Source organism: Ictidomys tridecemlineatus, chromosome 1, assembly GCF_052094955.1.
Source record: "Ictidomys tridecemlineatus isolate mIctTri1 chromosome 1, mIctTri1.hap1, whole genome shotgun sequence".
Classification (NCBI taxonomy): Eukaryota; Metazoa; Chordata; class Mammalia; order Rodentia; family Sciuridae; genus Ictidomys; species Ictidomys tridecemlineatus.
This window is the reverse complement of record NC_135477.1, coordinates 87,328,521-87,346,106: the sequence shown is the minus strand read 5'-3', so window position 1 is coordinate 87,346,106 and position 17,586 is coordinate 87,328,521. Positions and strand designations below refer to the sequence as shown.

At 41.9% G+C, this 17,586-nt stretch overlaps 2 protein-coding genes across 7 annotated transcripts in view; one reads left to right on the top strand and one right to left on the bottom strand.

Annotated features, from left to right (window-relative positions):
- Positions 1-3,306: 3,306 nt before the first annotated feature.
- On the bottom strand, positions 3,307-11,679 carry LOC106145000 (small EDRK-rich factor 1). The gene is made up of 3 exons (XM_013360186.4): positions 11,470-11,679; positions 10,584-10,692; positions 3,307-3,571 (listed from the first exon to the last, which is right to left on the bottom strand). The coding sequence occupies exons 1-3, from the start codon at positions 11,474-11,476 to the stop codon at positions 3,499-3,501; spliced, it is 189 nt and encodes a 62-aa protein (XP_013215640.1). The 5' UTR covers positions 11,477-11,679; the 3' UTR covers positions 3,307-3,498.
- Positions 11,680-16,409: 4,730 nt separating this feature from the next.
- Positions 16,410-17,586, top strand: part of Bdp1 (BDP1 general transcription factor IIIB subunit) — a 100,797-nt gene continuing 99,620 nt past the window's right edge. For 5 of the 6 annotated variants that reach the window (XM_078043926.1, XM_078043939.1, XM_078043921.1 and 2 more), the window contains exon 1: positions 16,411-16,866. In XM_078043926.1, coding sequence (XP_077900052.1) covers positions 16,655-16,866 — 212 coding nt within the window. In that variant the 5' untranslated portion in view covers positions 16,411-16,654. Of the gene's footprint in view, positions 16,867-17,586 lie in introns of all 6 variants that reach the window. The other variant, XM_078043945.1, reaches the window with a different exon arrangement.

Sequence of the window (17,586 nt, the reverse complement as noted above, 5' to 3'; positions counted from 1 at the left end):
CCCTTTTGAGGATGTTGTAAGACAGTTTTTAATTTAAAAAAATTTTTAAGTCAATCTGAGCAGGGTAGCCTATAATCGCAGCAACTCCGGAGGGTAAGGCAGGAGGATTTTGAGTTCAAAGCCAGCCTTAGCAGATTAGCAAGGTACTTAGCAACTTAGCAAGACCCTCTCTAAATAAAATATAAAAAAGGACTGGGGATGTGGTTCAGTGGTTAAGCATCCTTGAGTTCAATCCCGGGTACAAAAAAAAAAAAAATTTAAGTCAGCTGGGCACAGTGGTGCATGCCTGTAATCCCAGTGGCTCTAGAGGTTGAGGCAGGAGGATCACGAGTTCAAAGCCAGCCTTAGCAAAAGCAAGGCACTAAGCAACACAGTGAGGCCCTGTCTCTAAATAAAATAAAAAACAAAAAATGGGGTTGTGGCTCAGTGGTGGAGTGCCCTGAGTTCAATCCCTGGTACCCCCCTCAAAAAAAAAAAAAAGAATTAAGAAAATTGCTAGTAGGGATTAAACCCAGGGGTGATTTACCACTGAATCACACCCCCAGTCCTTTTAATTTATTTTTGTACTGGGGTTTGAACCGAGGGGTGTTTAACCACTTAGCCACATCCCCAGCCCCTTTTTAAAAAATATTTTTTAGTTGTAGACAGACACAATACCTATATTTTATTTATTTACTTTTATGTGGTGCTGAAGATTGAATCCAGGGCCTCACATGTGCTAGGCAAGTGCTCTACCACTGAGCCACAACTACAGCACCCTCCCAGGCATTTTTTATATTTTATCTAGAGACAGGGTCTTGCTGAGTTGCTTAGGGCCTAAATTGCTGAGGCTGGTTTTGAATTCACAATCCTCCTGCCTCAGCCTCCCAAGCCATTGGGATTATAGATGTCTGCCACCACACCCCACCTCCTTTTTATTTTTTGAGATAGGGTTTCATTAAAATGCTGAGGTTGGTCTTGAACTTGGGATCCTCCTGCCTTAGCCTCTAGAGTTGCTGGGATCTCAGGCAAACATCACCATGTCTGGCTAAGACAGTATTTTTTAAATTTGGGGGGGATATCAGGGATTGAACTCAGGGACACTTAATCACTGAGCCACATCCTCAGCCCTATTTTGTATTTTATTTCAAGACGGGGTCTCAGTGAGTTGCTTAGCGCTTGCTGTTGCTGAGGCTGGCTTTGAACTCTTGATCCTCCTGCCTCAGCCTCCCAAGCTGCTGAGATTATAGGCCTGTGCCACTACCCACAGCTAAGACAATATTTTTTAATGCCTACAAAAGTGTTGCATGGAATTTGGTATTTTCCAAATTAAAATCTAAAGTTAGTACTACTTTACCTAAATAACTTTATCTTGGGCTGGGGTTGTAGCTCAGTGGTAGAGCATTTGCCCAGCATGTGTGAGGCACTGGGTTTGTTTCTCAGCACCACATATAAATAAATAAAATAAAGGTCCGTTGACAACAAATAACAATAACTAGATTTTCTTCTTCTCAGATAACTCTTGTCTGCCTTAAGGAACTCTATCCCTTGGATTAACTTGTTGAAGTTAAAAATAAAACCCCTAGCTTGGTGTGGTGGTGCAGGCCACTGGCTTAGGAGGCAGGAGGATCACAAGTTCAAAGCTAGCCTCAGGAACTTAACAAGGCTCTAGGCAATTTAATGCGACCCTGTTTCAAAATAAAAAATAAAAAGGCCTGGGGACATGACTCTATGGTTAAGCACTCCTGGGTTCAATCCCTTGTACCTAAAACAAAAAGACCTCATTTTAGCAATGAATTTAAGTGCCATAAAATTATTCAAGAACAGTTTTGAATTTGATCATAAGGATTAATTATAGTCGAGACATCATCTTTATCCCAATATCCGTGTTATTTTGGAAACTAATTTTCCCTAGATTTATAGGAATTAAGTTTTCAAAAGCCTAAAATTCCTTCAACTCCAAATAGGATAATTTAAACTATGGAAATTATTTGCTTGAAAAGAAAGCAAATAAATAATAGAGCTTAAAGCATAAAAAGTTTCTTGTATTCATGGCTTATTTCTTTGCATAATTTTGGAGATAAGATTTACAGAAATCAGACCCATAATGAATCTTTGTGGTACAATCAGACTTAATCTCTTTTATTAGAATGAAACTTAAATGGTTGTAACCTTTTTGCCCTTGTGACTACTACCATAGAAAATGTTGAAGACTGAAGTTAATCCAAGGGATAGACCATAAAAAGATCTGTGCTTATGAAGATAAAGACTCAGACCAAGCTCAGTGCAATGGTGTATCCCTGTAATCCCATCTACATGGGAGGCTGAGTCAAGGGGATCATAAATTCAAGGTCAGCCTGAGCTATTTAGCAAGGATTTATCTTAATAAAAAAATTCAGGGCTGGGGTTGTGATTCAGTGGTAGAGTGCTTGCCTAGCATGTGTGAGGTACTGGGTTCAATCTTCAGCACCACATAAAAAAATAATGTGTCCATATATAACTAAAAACAATATTTTTAAAAAATGTAAAAATTAACTGGGTGCAATGGTACATGCCCATAATCCAAGCTACTTGGGGGCTGAGGTAGAGGGATTAAAAATTTATCGCAAGCTGGAGCAATTTACTTAACCTGCCTTAAAAAAAAAAAAAATGACTGGGGATTAACTCAATGGCAGAGTGCTCTGGGTTCAGTGTCCAGCATGGCAAACAACAAAAACCTCAGGCTAAGCCAGGTGTGGTGGTGCACCAACTACCTGGAACAGCAACTAAATGAATATAAACGAGAGGCCTCAGCACGAGTTCTACTTATGGCTTTAAATTTTTTTATGAATTGTAACTTATTCATACAAAAACCAGTTGATTACGAAGCAAAATTATTAGTATTATTTTTTTGGTAATGGGATTAAACCCAGGGGCACTTAACAAATGAGCTGCATCCCCAGCCGCCCCCATCCCCCGCCTTTTATGTTTTATTTAGAGACAGGGTCTCACTAAGTTGCTGAGACTGGCTTTGAACTCACAATCATTCTGCCTTAGCCTCCTGAGTAGCTGGAATTACAGGCATGTGCTACCATGTCCAGTACAAAGGAATCTTAAATTCAAATTATACAATCAATATTTCTGTGTGGATTTGGGGGTGGAACCCAGGGCCTTGTGCGTGCTAGGAAAGCACTCTACCACTGAGCTTATATCTCCAGCCCTATACAATAAAATTAAATTTACAGATCTAATTTTAGAGTTATATAAGGGATGCAACTGAGTCACATTACTTAGCTACTAAATTACATAAATTTCACGGCTGATAAAAAAATAATGTTCACCAATATGTTACATGCATGGTTAGTACTTTATTCTTTGAAGAACAGTGCTAAAACATCACACCAAGGCTGAAAAGTAAAGTTTAAAATAGACAGTTTTATAAAGATAAGTTATATGTAATGAATGTTCACTCTTAAGAAATCTTAGAGCGTATGATGCACCCAGTTGGCTGTAGCACCCAGGTCTTCCAAAAGCCGTTCGTCATTTTTCTCTTGTTTGCATAGACTTCTTCTCATTAGCTGCCTTCTGCTTTTGTTGCATGATCTCAGAGTCCCTATAATGGGAAAAAAGGCTGTTAATTTGTCACAGAAAAACTAATTTTTGTTTTCTATACATAACTCATTCAGTACTTTAGAAGACTATTTTGGGGACTAAGGATTAAATCCAGGAGTGCTTAACCACTGAGCCACATCCCCCATCCTTACCAGGGAATGAACTCAGGAGCACTCGACCCCTGAGCTACATCCCAACCCTGTTTTGTATTTTATTTATAGACAGGGTTTGAGTTGTTTAGCACCTCATTTTTGTTGAGGCTGGCTTTGAACTCTTGATCCTCCTGCCTCAGCCTATTGAGCTGCTGGGATAATAGTCATGCACCACTGCACCCAGCAGAAGACAATTTTAAAAAGTAGATATAAATATGCATGGTTTTGGTTTTTATAGATGATAACAGAATGGAAAGGCAAAGACTAGAAAGCCTTTGCAGTCAGATCTTATTTTGAACACCAGTCCTACTGTTATCATAACCTTGAGCAAATAATCTCAAAGTTCTTTCAGAATTGGAGAAATTTTGTATACAAAGGTTGTTCTGAGAAACAGTTATGAATATATTTAAAAGTGTCGTTAGACAGTTATATGCAGAAATAATGGCAATTACTCTAGGTTGTTAAGGTTAATTCACTCTAATTTTCTTCCTGAAAGAGGAACTCAGGAAGTCTCCTAGACATCTTAACTAGTACCTAGGATCTGTACACAGATGTTATGAAACAATTCAGTTTCTTACAAGCCAGGATCCCAATAGCTAGTAATTAAAACTGGCTTAGTCTTAAGAAAAGCCAGATATTCAGGGTGCTTTCTTAACCCTTTTTCTCTAACTGAACTTCCATATGTTATATTAACTGTGAACTCTAACCAGACTATCTGGACTAGGTGATTCATGAGTTCATGGGATCCTTATTTTACTTTTTAAAAAATTTATGGGCTGGTGCTGTAGTTCAGTGTTATGGAGTTTGCCTAGCATGTGCAAGGCCTGGGTTCAATCCCCAGTACTATAAGAAAAAACAAAAAGAAAAAAAATTTGCATTTTGGCACTGGACATTTAATTTAGGGCCTTGCACATGCTAATCAAAGTCTCCACCATTAAGCTACACCCCTAGCTGCATATTGTAAAAATATACTAATGACTATATATTTAACACCCACTATTTGTCAAGCACTACTGGCTTGGCCTAAATCTGAGTTATTGTCTCCATGTTTCAGATATCTTTATTTTTTTTTAATTTTTTTTAGAGAGAGAGAGAGAGAGAGAGAGAGAGAGGAGAGAGAGAGAGAGAGAGAGAGAGAATTTTAATATTTATTTTTTAGTTATCGGCAGACACAACATCTTTGTTTGTATGTGGTGCTGAGGATCGAACCCGGGTCGCACGCATGCCAGGCGAGCGCGCTACTGCTTGAGCCACATCCCTAGCCCATGTTTCAGATATTTTAAAAAAAGTTTAGCACTGAATGATTTTTCTCCAAATCATATAAATACCAATGTCCGTCCAATTTCAAAGTCTAGGCTTTTCTTTGTTATTGCAAAGATTTAGAATTACATTTTAATTGAGGATTGAATACCCTTGTCTATGACTAAGACATTTATGCAAAGCCAACAGTAAAAATAAAGAAGGAAAAATAAGACAGCTACAAAGAAAAAAATATAGAACAACAGAACAGTCATATAGTTACTTTTGTTTGAAACTGAGCTCTGTTGTACTTGCTATATAACCTTAGTAATGTTACTGCAGTCCAAAGCTTTAGTTTCCTATCCTACACACTGGTGTGAATACTATTTTTCTGGTTGGGTCCTTTAGTCACAGCAATGAAAAAGCTGACTAAAACATAAATTGGTACCAAGAAGTGGGATTGTTTTGTGACTATCCTGACTATGTGGTTCAGAAGCTTTTGGGATCTTTTTGAAATTGGTGGGAGGAATTTTGAAATGTTTGGTAGTGCAAGCTGGAAATGCTTTAGATTGTTGTAAATGGAGCTTAGTGGCCAATTCTGGTGGGAGCTCAGAAGACAATGCCAATAGGACCATGAGCTCAAGAGGATTCAGAAGAGGACTCTATTGGAATTTGGAGTAGAGGCCATTCTGACTGAGAAGTTATCTGCATTTTGCCCATGTCCTGAGACTTTTTTTTTTTTTTTTTTTTTTTAAGAGAGAGGGGGACAGAGAGAGAGAATTTTAACATTTATTTATTTTTTCTTAGTTCTCGGCGGACACAACATTTTTGTTGGTATGTGGTGCTGCTGAGGATCGAACCCGGGCCGCACGCATGCTAGGCGAGCGCGCTACCGCTTGAGCCACCTCCCCAGCCCCCTGTCCTGAGACTTTGAGACTGATTTTTTAAAAAGTAATGGACTTCTTAATCTGGTGGAAGAAATGTCTAGACACCACAGCATTCAGAAGGTGGCATGGATATTACCGGTAGCTTTTAGCCAAATTTATTGTGATAATCAGGAGCAGAAAGCAGAGAAGATTTGAAACACTTGGACTTGAAAGGCAGGAGTAAAACCTGGGTTAAGGAAGTTGCAGTTGTTAAAGACATTGCTGCTACTAAAGAAATCCTGAAGGCTTGGCCCAGAGACAATAAGAATGCTTGAGAGAATCTCAGGACCTGGTAAGACCACACCCACATATCCCAAAGCCACACCCCCAATGCCCACCTCCTCCAGACATACCCTACCACCTTCAGTTACCCCTCACATAGGGATTAATTCACTAATTGAGTTAAGGCTCTCACAACCTAGTCATTTCTCCTCTGAACCTTCTTGCACTGTCTCACATGTGAGCTTTTGGGCTCAAGAGAATAAAAGTGAAAATTCTCCTGAGAAAAGAGCAGTGGGAGGGGCTGGGGATGTGGCTCAAGCGATAGTGCGCTCACCTGGCATGCATGCCACTCGGGTTCGTTCCTCAGCACCACATACAAAAACAAAAGATGTTGTGTCCACCGAAAACTAAACAATAAATATTAAAACTAAAAAAAATAACCCTCTCAATTAGTGGTATATTTAAAAAAAAAAGAGAGAAAAGAGCAGTGGGGTTCTTTCTTGCACAAAGAGGCCTAAGAAGTTTTTTTCAGCATGCTCAAGTCTCCTCTGAGACTCAGGGCAAGTTTGCATTGTGAGTTCCTGTAAAATTAAAAGCAATTTACAAATATCCAATATATAAAGGTACAGAGGCTACTCAGGCACTCAGAGGCTGCCTCAGCTGTGATCCCTGGAGGCTTTATTACTGCTTAAGATGCAGCAGAACTTGGCATCAACCATGTGGTGCCGATTCTACATGAATGCAAGATGCTGGAGTTAGAAGGTCTTGAGGCTTCCACCAAGATTTCAAAGGAAAGCCTGGGAGGTTAGGTAAGCTGCAGCAGGGTCAGAGTCCCTGCAAGCAGCCCTGAGAGGGCAAAGTGTGGAGAGGTGAGGAGGAAGCCTAAGCTGCAGTGGAGACCTCCAAGATTAAGAAATGCCAGTAATGTGGGACATTATCCTAGGAAAGCTGCAGGAATCAAATAGAGACAAGCCAAAAGAAAAGCCAGTTGGGCTGTAACCAACAAGGCCATGAGGCAGAGCTACAGATGCTCGGTGAACAGAATATCACCATGTCATATGCCCCAGATGCCGGACATGGAGCTATAGGACTTGTTTGCCCAGCTGGACTTCAGTCTTTTTTTTTTTTTTTTTTTTTTATTGTTGGTCGTTCAAAACATTACACAGTTCTTAATACATCATCTTTCACAGTTTGATTCAAGTGGGTTATGAACTCCCAACTTTACCCCGTATACAGATTGCTGTTTCACATCAGTTACCCTTCCATTGATTGACATATTGCCTTTCTAGTGTCTGATGTATTCTGCTGTCTGTCCTATTCTCTACTATCCCCCCTCCCCTCCCCTCCCCTCCCCTCCCCTTTTCTCATCCCTGTTTAATGTAAATCTTCTTCTCAAGCTCTTCGTCCTTACCCTGTCCCTTGTTTACTCCCCTTATATCAAAGGGGTCATTTGGTATTTGTTTTTTAACGATTGACTAGCTTCACTTAGCATAATCTGCTCTAATGCCATCCATTTCCCTCCAAATTCTATGATTTTGTCGTTCCTTAATGCAGAGTAATACTCCATTGTGTATAAATGCCACATTTTTTTTATCCATTCATCTATTGAAGGGCATCTAGGCTGATTCCATAATCTTGCTATAGTGAATTTGGACTTCAGTCTTGCTTTGGTCCTAGCCCTTCTTTCTATATCCCCCCCCCCTTCTTAAAAAAAATTAGATACTTGTAAAATTGCTGGTAATTTTATAGGAACTCACAATGCAAGCTTGCCCTGAGTCTCAAAGGAGACTTTGAACTTGAACTTTTGGAAAATCTTGGAACTGTTGAGACTATGGAGACTCTTGGGAATGGACAGAATGGAGCTTTTGTGGGCCAGGAGTGGAATGTTATGATTTGGATGTGAGGTGTCCTCCAAAAGCTTACATGTGAAACAATGCAAGAAGGTTCAGAGGAGCTGGGTATGGTGGCACATGCTTGTAATCCCAGCGGCTCGGGAGGCTGAAGCAGGAGGATCATGAGTTCAACATCAGCCTCAGCAAAAGCAAGGCACCAAGTAACTCAGTGAGACCCTGTTTCTCAATAAAATATACAAAATAGGGCTGGGGATGTGGTTTAGTGGCCATATGCTCCCGAGTTCAATTCCCGATACCCTAAAAATAAATATATAAAAATAAAAGGGAAAAAAAGGAAAGTTCAGAGGAGAAATGATTGGGTTGTGAGAGTCTTAACTCAATCAGTGAATTGATCCCCTGATAGGGGTTAACCCAAGGCAGGTAGGGTGTGGCTGGAGGAGGTAGGCATTGGCGATGTGGCTTTGGGATATATATTTGTATCTGACAAGTGGAGATCTCTCTCTGCTTTTTTTAAAAATATTTTTTAGTTATTGATAGACCTTTATTTTATTTGTACGTGGTGCTGAGACTCAAACCCAGTGCATCACAAATGCCAGGCAAGTGCTCCTCCACCAATCTACAACTCCAGCCTTCTCTCTGCTTTCTGATCATCACATGAGCCACTTCGCTCTGCCACACTCCTCTGCCATGATGTTCAGCCTTACCTCAAGCCCTGAGGAATGGAGCTGGCCTTCTATGGACTAAGACCTCTGAAACCATGAGCCCTCAAATAAAAGTTTTCCTCCTCTATAGTTGTTCTGTCAGATCTTTTAGTCACAGCAGTGAAAAAGCTGATTAAAACAATTATCTTGAAAAAGGCTATGATTTGAGGCTGGGGTTGTAGCTCAGCAGAATCACACTTGCCTGGAATGTGTGAGGCATTGGGTTCAATTCTCAGCACCACATATAAATAAATGAAATAACCATCTATCAACAACTAAAAAATTTTTTAAAAAAGAAAAAGAAAAGAGCTATTATGAATAGAGATAACACATACAGAACAGCTAGCACAGAGCTTTTTAAGGAGTAGCTCTGTAAGTAATTTTATAAGGAGTACTCAGTAAATAATGGCTATTTCTGAACCAAGCTCGAATAAGTTCTGCAGTAAAAAAGACTATTTCAGGGTCACTTATGTATACCACTTTTACCCCAAAGTGGGTAAAAAGAAATTTAAGGCAAAGCTCATTGCTTAAATAACAATTGTCACTAGAAGAAAGTGTAAAGTGATAGTGAAGGATTTTGACCAACAATTGAATCTTAGCTGCAGCTACACAATGGAATCACCTGGGGAACTATTTTTTAGTCAGGTTTAATTTATAACTTAAGTAAAATAAATATTACCCAGCATGCTTTTAATGACCAACACCAGGCTAATTAAATCAGAATTGGGGCTGGGTGTGGTGGTACACACTGTTAATCCCAGTGGTGTGGGTGGCTGAGGCAAGATGATAGCAAGTTCAAGGCCAGCCTCAGTAACTTAGTGAGATCCTATCTCAAAATAAAAAACAATAAAAAGGGCTGGGGATGTGGCTCCGTGGTTAAGTGCATCAGTACCAAAAAGAAAAAAATCAAACTGAGTGCAGGGGCAGCTGTGATGCCAGGTGATACCCATGTGCAGGACTGAGAACCACCCCAAGTCACAATGAAGCACATTTAGTCAGTTAGTCACTGACCTCCAAGTTCCATAGAAACAATAAAATTTGATTTTAGAATATGGGGTTGGGGGTGTACCTCAGGGGTACTAAGAGACCTAATTTCAATCTTCAGTCTTCTGCATGCACCAAGAAAAATAAAAAGATTTGAGAGTAAAATTAACCTTTGGTTAGTTTAGTTTTTTTTTATTTTAAAAAACATGAATGCATTCATTTTTCACCTAAGCTCTCACTAAAGTATTTCTGTGGCTATTCTGTATTACTTGCCATATAGTTTTTTGCAGTGTTAGGAATTAGACCTTAGGGCCTCAAGCATACTAGGCAAGCGTTCTACCACAGAGCTACAGCTCCAGTACCCCTCACTTTTTTTTGGTGGTACTGTGGATGGAACCTAGGGTCTTGCACATGCTAAACAGGTGATCTACCTCTGCGCTCTGTCCTCAGCACTATTTGTCATTAAAGGTCATATATCATCAAGCTGTTTACATGCATTCTCTTCAACCCAATGGCTCTTCAGGAGTCAGTGTAGCTACATGTACTTTTTTGTTACTGCCTCCAGGACAGTTATTACTGTAATCGAGTCACTTGTCACCCAGACTAGTCTGGATAGGCTCACTGCTTTAAAGATGCATCCCTAGCATTTAACTGCTTTGTGTATGGAAGATGTTCTATTATTTTGCTGAATAAAACTATTATAGTTGTGGAGAAGCTGTGTGAGATTCTCTTCAAATCAAATGAGAGCGTCAGAGCTTTAAATTCTTTGTCCACAGGTGGGGATGATGATTACTCCACAAGGTTTCAATATGCTTGGCACAAAATGGATATTCATAACTGTTATCCCCTTCTGTGCTTAAAAAATGCTTTCCATTTCCTGAAATGTGGCTTTAATAAAAATTTCAGTGACTTGAAAATTCTATGAGTTCCACTCACCTCTGCTTTCTCTGAGAGGCAGTCAAGCTATCCTCTTTTCTTTTTCCCTTGCTAATTTCCTGGGTTTTCTTCATATTTTTCTGGCGGGCAAGTTCTCGCTGATTTCCACCTACGAAGATAAATAGTCATGCTCTTTTCCCATCTTCAAAATTATTAATAATTGCATTTAAGAGCTTTTATTTAAAGGAGTCGGAAGTTTGCTTTAATGAATAAGCAAGCAGAACACTGCACAGAGGTGCTCCCAGATTTGACGAGGAAGCTTAAACGTAAATACCTAACAACTTAAGAGTATTATATCAGTCTAGGTGTTCACTAGCTATAAATACCCGAGCTTTTAAAACAGGCACTGCAATGGTATGTCTATACGGGCCAGAATTCCAAAATAAGTTCTAGCATCTGAAGGGTGTGGGTGGATAAAGACACACACGAGATCCCACCTAGCTCAAGTTTAGCCCATCACAATTGGATTGTTAAAGCTAGTAAATGCAGATGCTCATAAAACATCACCTGTGAGGGCCAAACAAAAGAACTAGGGAGAAAACCCAGTCCGGACATCCACCCAATCCTCATCAGGCCTTCAGACTTCAGGTAGCAGCAGCTATGGACCGCCTCCAGACTAGCCCCCTTTCCTGGGGTGGCTGTCGCCCCACGCCTCCTGGAGGTGTGTTCTTTATCAGGCAAACTCGCAGCTGAGGGCAAGGCGCCGGTACCACCTAGAGCCAACTGACCATCCCTCTGCCGAGGGCAGCCCTAGTCCCCGTCCGCGTGAACTCAAGGGGATTCACTCGGCAGCCCCCGCTCCCCTCCCGCCGCGCCTCTGCCCCGGTGTCGGGCTAGGTACTGGGCTCCCTCGCCCGCCGCTTCCCTCACCCGTCTGCACACTCACGGGCCATGCCGACCACCGGACGGAACCTGGAAAAGAGAGACTCGGAAAAGCAACGGCTCCCTCGCACGCTCAGCTATCGTCGCCACCCGCCGATCTGAAAAACTGAGCCCGCGCCCGCCCTCCGCGGGGCAACGCCTCCGCTCAGTCCGCTAGCCGCCCAGCCCCGCTGAGCCCTGACAACAGCCGCCGGCGTGGCTGGCGAGCTACTGCGCGTGCGCGCCTGGGGGGTGGGCGGTCGCTCCCCGAGGGCGGGGTCGCAGCTCCGGAGCTTGGACTGCACCCGGCCCGGGGGCTCCTGGCGTTTGCAGGTGTCGGAGAAGCGGGTCCCGTGTCTAAGAGAGGCTTAGGTGTGTGTGGATTTCCCACGCACTGGGACTTAATCAGCCGTTTTTGACAACAAGGGACAATAAACACTACAAAATCTTAATTTTCGACAAAGAGCGTTAGCTTTCATTCAGATCCCCCTGCAGAGGCGAAAAGGGGAGGAAGGCGATTGAACAATTAAAGGGTTAACTGCGGATGACAGTGTGGACCATTTCTGTTTTCCTTCCTTATTCTAGCAAGAACCCTGCAAAGTAGGCTTCATTGTTCTCATTTTACAGAACAGGCTGATTTAACAAGAAGGGATTTATAGAAGTGAGAATCAAATTTAACATGAACTCTAAACTCTATACATTTCTCATTTTATCCCAGTGCCCTTGTCGCAGTCAACAGGGCTTTAGGAGTTTTAGGTTACAGGCTCTCTGCTTGGATTGTGAGGTGGGAAGAAGAGGGCAGAATTTAGAATAGCTCAGAATAACCTCAGCCTACACAAAAACTGGGGACCATCTGCCTTAGCTAGAAACAAACATGTGAGCCTTCCACAAGGCTGGGATGTAGCTTAGTGGTAGGATGCTTGCCTGGCATGTGTGAGAGACGGGGTTCAACTCCCAGCGACAGCCACACACAAAAAAAGAAGAAATGTTTGTGTGTTTTGTTTGACTGATCCGTACTTTCTTACCTATTCCATTGTTACAAAAAGAGACTATACGGACACCCTAAATTTGGTCAGTGTTTTTTAAAACGGTTTCATTTTGTACAATTATAATGTAGTCCCCCCAATATGGAAAGAAAAAAGGGGTTTTAAAATTTTTTTGTTTTTATTTTTGGAGGATTTCAAATATATACAGAAGTGTGGAAAATACTATAATGCACCCCCCAAGTACATTTGACCAAACTTCAACAGTTACTATCTTATAAAATTGCTTATTTTCTTTATTTATTTTTTATTTATGGCACTGGGAATTTAACTCAGGGGCACTTTTTCACAGAGTCACATCTCCATCCCTTTTTGAGACAGGGTTTTTCTAAGGTGCTTAGAGTCATGTTAAGGTGCTGAGGCTGCCTGGAACTTGTCTCCTCCTGCCTCCTCCAGAGTCACTGGAATCACAGGCCTGCACCTCTGCACCTTACAAAATTGCCTATGTTAGAGAAGGCAGGAGAAAGTGGCTCTGGAAATGCAACCTCTGGGTTGAAAATCCAGCTTTGTCAGTTAGTAGCTCTGTTAACCTGGGAACTCATAGATTAAAGAGTCCTTTACCTGTAAAATGTAAGGTACAATGGTACCTCCCTCATTGATTGATTAATATTTTAAGTATTTGGTTGATTGATTCATATTTTAAGTATTTGGTGAAGCATCAGCATATCGTAGCATTCAATATGTTAGCTATTTTTTCATTGTTCTGTCAACCTTAGCTTTGCATACTTATCACTGTTCCCATGCTCCTCCTGACCCTCTCCTTAATACTGCTTATAAGTCTATTTAGTGAATCTCCTCCTCCTCCTCCTCCTTTTTTTGCATTTCCGGAGATGTGAACTTTTCTTGAGTAACTTAAGCAGAAGGAAAAGATTAATTTTGTGGCCCACCTATTATAAAGAGATCATCTAAAGAGGGAGGGATGGAATGAATTTTGGGTTGTAAAGTGGGAAAGAGTTGTTTTTGTACAGGGCATGGTGGTATAAGCCTGTAATCCCAGTGTGTTGGGAAGTTGAGGCAGAAGGATTGAAAGCTCAATGATAAAGTGTCTCTGGATTCAATCCGCAATAATAGTTAAAAAAGCTTGTTTTTGTTTGTGTTTTCAATTTATAATGATTGATTTTTTTCTTTGCAGCTGAAATTATAGTATTTGAGTTGGAGGGGTATGCATGATGTACATCATATACACAAGATATGTCAAGTGTGTCTTCCAGAGAAAACTGGAGATTTTCTTTTCTTTCTTTCTTTTGTTTTTCTTTTTCTTTTTCGGTACTAGGGATTTAATTCAGGAGTTCTTTACTACTGAGATGCATCACTAACCTTTTTTATTTTCTATTTTGAGACATGGTCTCACTAAGTTGCTGATGCTGGTCTTGAACTTGTGACCCTTCTGTCTCAACCTCCTGAGTCCCTGGGATTATAGGTGTAATACCGGATATTTTAAAATACTAATGACACTAAGAATTTACTCCACAAATTTGGGTGTGTTACAAATGTCTTATGACTGTGTTTAATAGTAAAAATTTTATCTGACTTTACTGCCATATCTTTACTAGTAGAAACTAAATCTAAGTCATTATTGATTTCTTTACCTATAAAATTATTGGAATGCTCTAGATTCTTGGTGGAACAGAACATTTGAAAGAAGGCCTTGTGTCTTCAGTTTGCATCAGAACATTCTGTCCAAATCTGTATGGTCCTACCAATGGCTCTAAGATCCTGAGACATCTTTTCTTTGGCAAATTTTTTTTTGTACTGGGGACTGAACCCAGGGGTGCTTTACCACTGAGTTACACCCCAGCCCTTTATATTTTTTATTTTGGAACAGTGTCTCAATACATTGCTCAGGGCCTCACTAAATTGCTGAGGTTGACCTGGAACTTGCAATCCTCCTGCCTCAGCCTTCCAAGTTGCTGTGATTACAAGTGTGGGCCACTATATCCATCTGGCAAGGTATTCCTTTTCAATTTTTGGGTTTTTAAAAATTTTTTGGTGCTGGCAACTTAACCCAGGGCCTTGTGCAGGCTAAGCACTGAGTTTCTTTAAATGCATCTTAGGGAGGGAAAAAAGTACAAAAAAAACCCCAAGAAAAACAAAAAATTTAAAAGAAAATTAATCTGAGATCATGGTTTTTATTTCCAGAGTACTGGAGAGGGTCCACAGAACTTACAGACCTCCACTTTCTTCCCATTCTTAAAGTAATCTCTTTCAGCCTTGCCTTCATATTTTCAAAAGCACTTGCTTCTTTTCTTTCTCCCTCTGGATGACCTATTTTTTTCAGCCAGTACAGGATTTTGTTTCTTTGATGTTTTGTTACTAGTGTCAGGGGATGTTCTTATGGAATTCCTCCCTCCTTTCAAGAAGGAATCAGGCTTTTGTTGTTTTCATAAGTCAGGGGATTTGTATCACAGGTTCAGACATTGCTTCATACCTACAAGGTGAGCCTTATCTCTGGTTATTTTGCCTCCTACCATAAAGGCTCCTCATTACTCTCTATTATTATTTAAATTTATTTCATGACATTGAATGTGAGTATACACACTTTGGCACCAGGGGTTGAACCCAGGGATGTTGAACCCAGGGGTGCGGAACCACTAAGCCACATCACCAGCCCTTTTCTATATTTTATTTGACAGGGTCTTGATGAATTGCTGGGACTGGCTTTGAACTAGTGATTCTCCTGGGATTACAGGTGTGTGCCACCGCACTGGGCTAAGCAACCCAATGATACTTTGTCTCTAAATAAAATATAGAATAGGTTTGGGGATGTGGCTTGTGGTTAAGTGCTCCTAGGTTCAATTCCTGGTACCAAAACAAAAACAAAAAAAATTTTTTGTTGTATTTCTTCCCCAGCCAAGAACATTTTATTACTGTATTGCTATCTCTTGAAGCAGATTAAGAATACTCATGCTGACTTGCAGAGTTTCGATTACAATAATTTTTGAATGGGCAATACATTCGAAAGTACACAAGGGCGTATAGTGAACTGTCTTCACAGGATGCTCAGCAGAAACCTGGTTCCTCTCCTAGGGTGCAAGTGTAATCACGCCTTCACAACAGAATTTCTTTCTTTTTTTTTTAAGATAGAGTGAGAGAGGAGAGAGAGAGAGAGAGAGAGAGAGAGAGAGAGAGAGAGAGAGAGAGAGAGAGAGAGAGAGAGAGAGAGAGAATTTTTTCAATATTTATTTTTTAGTTATCAGCGGACACAACATCTTTATTGGTATGTGGTGATGAGGATCGAACCCGGGCCGCACTGCACGCCAGGTGAGTGCGCTACCGCTTGAGCCACATCCCCAGCCCCCCACAACAGAATTTCTAATCTATATTCTATGCAATTTTGATTTTCTTGAAAGCTGGAAAACAATTTTTAAATTTTATTTACTTATGTTTTGGTATTGGGCTTTGAACCCAGCAGCCAATTTGCGATCCAGTTGCCTCAGCCTTGCCTAAGAGTTGCTGGGATTACAGGACTAAGCCACCGCGCCAGGCTTCAATTTAGAATTTCTGAGCCCTGGGGATCCCCATATACTGGTGTGCAGGCGCCGCTCTCATATACTTAAATGCTCTTGGAGACCCTTTAAAAATAAATTGGTCAGTTATTTTACTAGTTTCCATTAAGCCTCTCGTTGAGGGGGCTGAGGGGGTAGCCTAGCGGTAGATTGCATGTTCAGCAAGCGGAAAGCCCTGGGTTCGATTCCCAGCCCCGGGATGGGAAAATTGAAGGCTTTGAGCTGTGGAGTCGACTCGGCCTCTTCTCTCTCTTTTCAACAACTCCTAAGGACGCCTGAAGAAGGAATAGCGTACACCTTAGTTTCTCAAATTCCAGTTCACAGGTAACCCAAGCTCTCGGTAGTTGCCATGGCTCCCGGCGCCCTGAGTCTGACGTCAGTCAGCTGCGCTGCCTGATGACGCGATCAGTTCCGGCGCCCTCTGAGGGCGGGGGAGCAGCGAGGGAGAAACTTAGCTCTTAGTGTGGCAGGGTCATGAAGAAGAGGCGGTGGTGGGAGAGAGGTGGCGGCGGCGGGGGCGCGAAACTGCGGTAGCCGCCCGCGGGGCCGGTGGTGTGGCTTTGTGGGGAGGGCGTAGGTCCTAGCCCCCTCTCGGGCAGCGGCCGGGGCTCGGGGCTTAGCGCGGCCGTGGAGCCGCCTCCCCGGGCCCCCTGGCTCCGCCATGTTCCGCAGGGCACGCCTTAGCGTGAAGCCGAATGTCAGGCCTGGTGTAAGCGCCAGGGGCTCTACCGCTCCCAATCCCCAGCGCGGCCAGGAGTCTCCCAGGCCCCCGGAGCCTACGGCGGAGTCCGCTCCGAAGCCAGTGGAGCCCACAGATGTGCCCGCGGTGGATTCCGGGGCAGCGGAGCCCCAAGAAAAGGCTCCTAGGAGCAGGTAAGCGCTTGCAGAGGGAAAATGTCTGGATGAACCCACTCTAAACTGCAGTTTGTCCCTCTGACCTTTCGTCAGGATCTGTATGTTCACGAGGAGACCTGGTCTTCCAGTTGGTGGTGATGGAAATCCAGTATAGCAATCTGAAGGGAGAATAGCCATGCTGTCACTTGAGAATTTAATTATCGTAGTTTTTAAGTTTTTTTTTTGCAAGGAAAGTGGTTTAAAAATTTTTTGAAAATACTTATTTTTAAGAAGGAGATCGCCAGTATTGCTTTTTTTGTTTCTCCCGGTGTTGGTGATCGAACTCGGGGCCTCGCACATGCTAGGCAAGCGCTCTGCCACTGAGCTATGTTCCCAGATTGTTCTGCTTCTGCTGATTTGTGTCAAGGAAAGAAGTTTCGGTTGCTTGCTTTGGGTTTGAGGGGTGCACTTTATCAAGAATCATGGCTTTAGCGTCGTGTACCGCATTTGGATTAAGGACTCTTTTACTTAACAATTTAAGTAGACTTTTCCTAGACAAAATTTATTTTGCTAAATAAGGATAATATTATCTTCTTTGGGGGCGTTATTTTGGAGATTGGAGATAACTTACTTGCACAGCACAGGCCAGAATAGTTCCCCTACAAAAGTTCTTAAGTTTTGCTTTTTCGTTTTGTTTTTTTTTGGTACCGGGGATAGAACTAGGCGGCACTGGATCACTGAGCCACATCGCCAGCCCTG

Bases quoted from the DNA above. Each gene is read 5' to 3' on its own strand.
- LOC106145000 (XM_013360186.4), bottom strand. The intron at 3,572-10,583 runs GTGAGTGGAACT...TTCCCATTATAG, and splicing joins GCCTCTCAGAGAAAGCAGAG to GGACTCTGAGATCATGCAAC.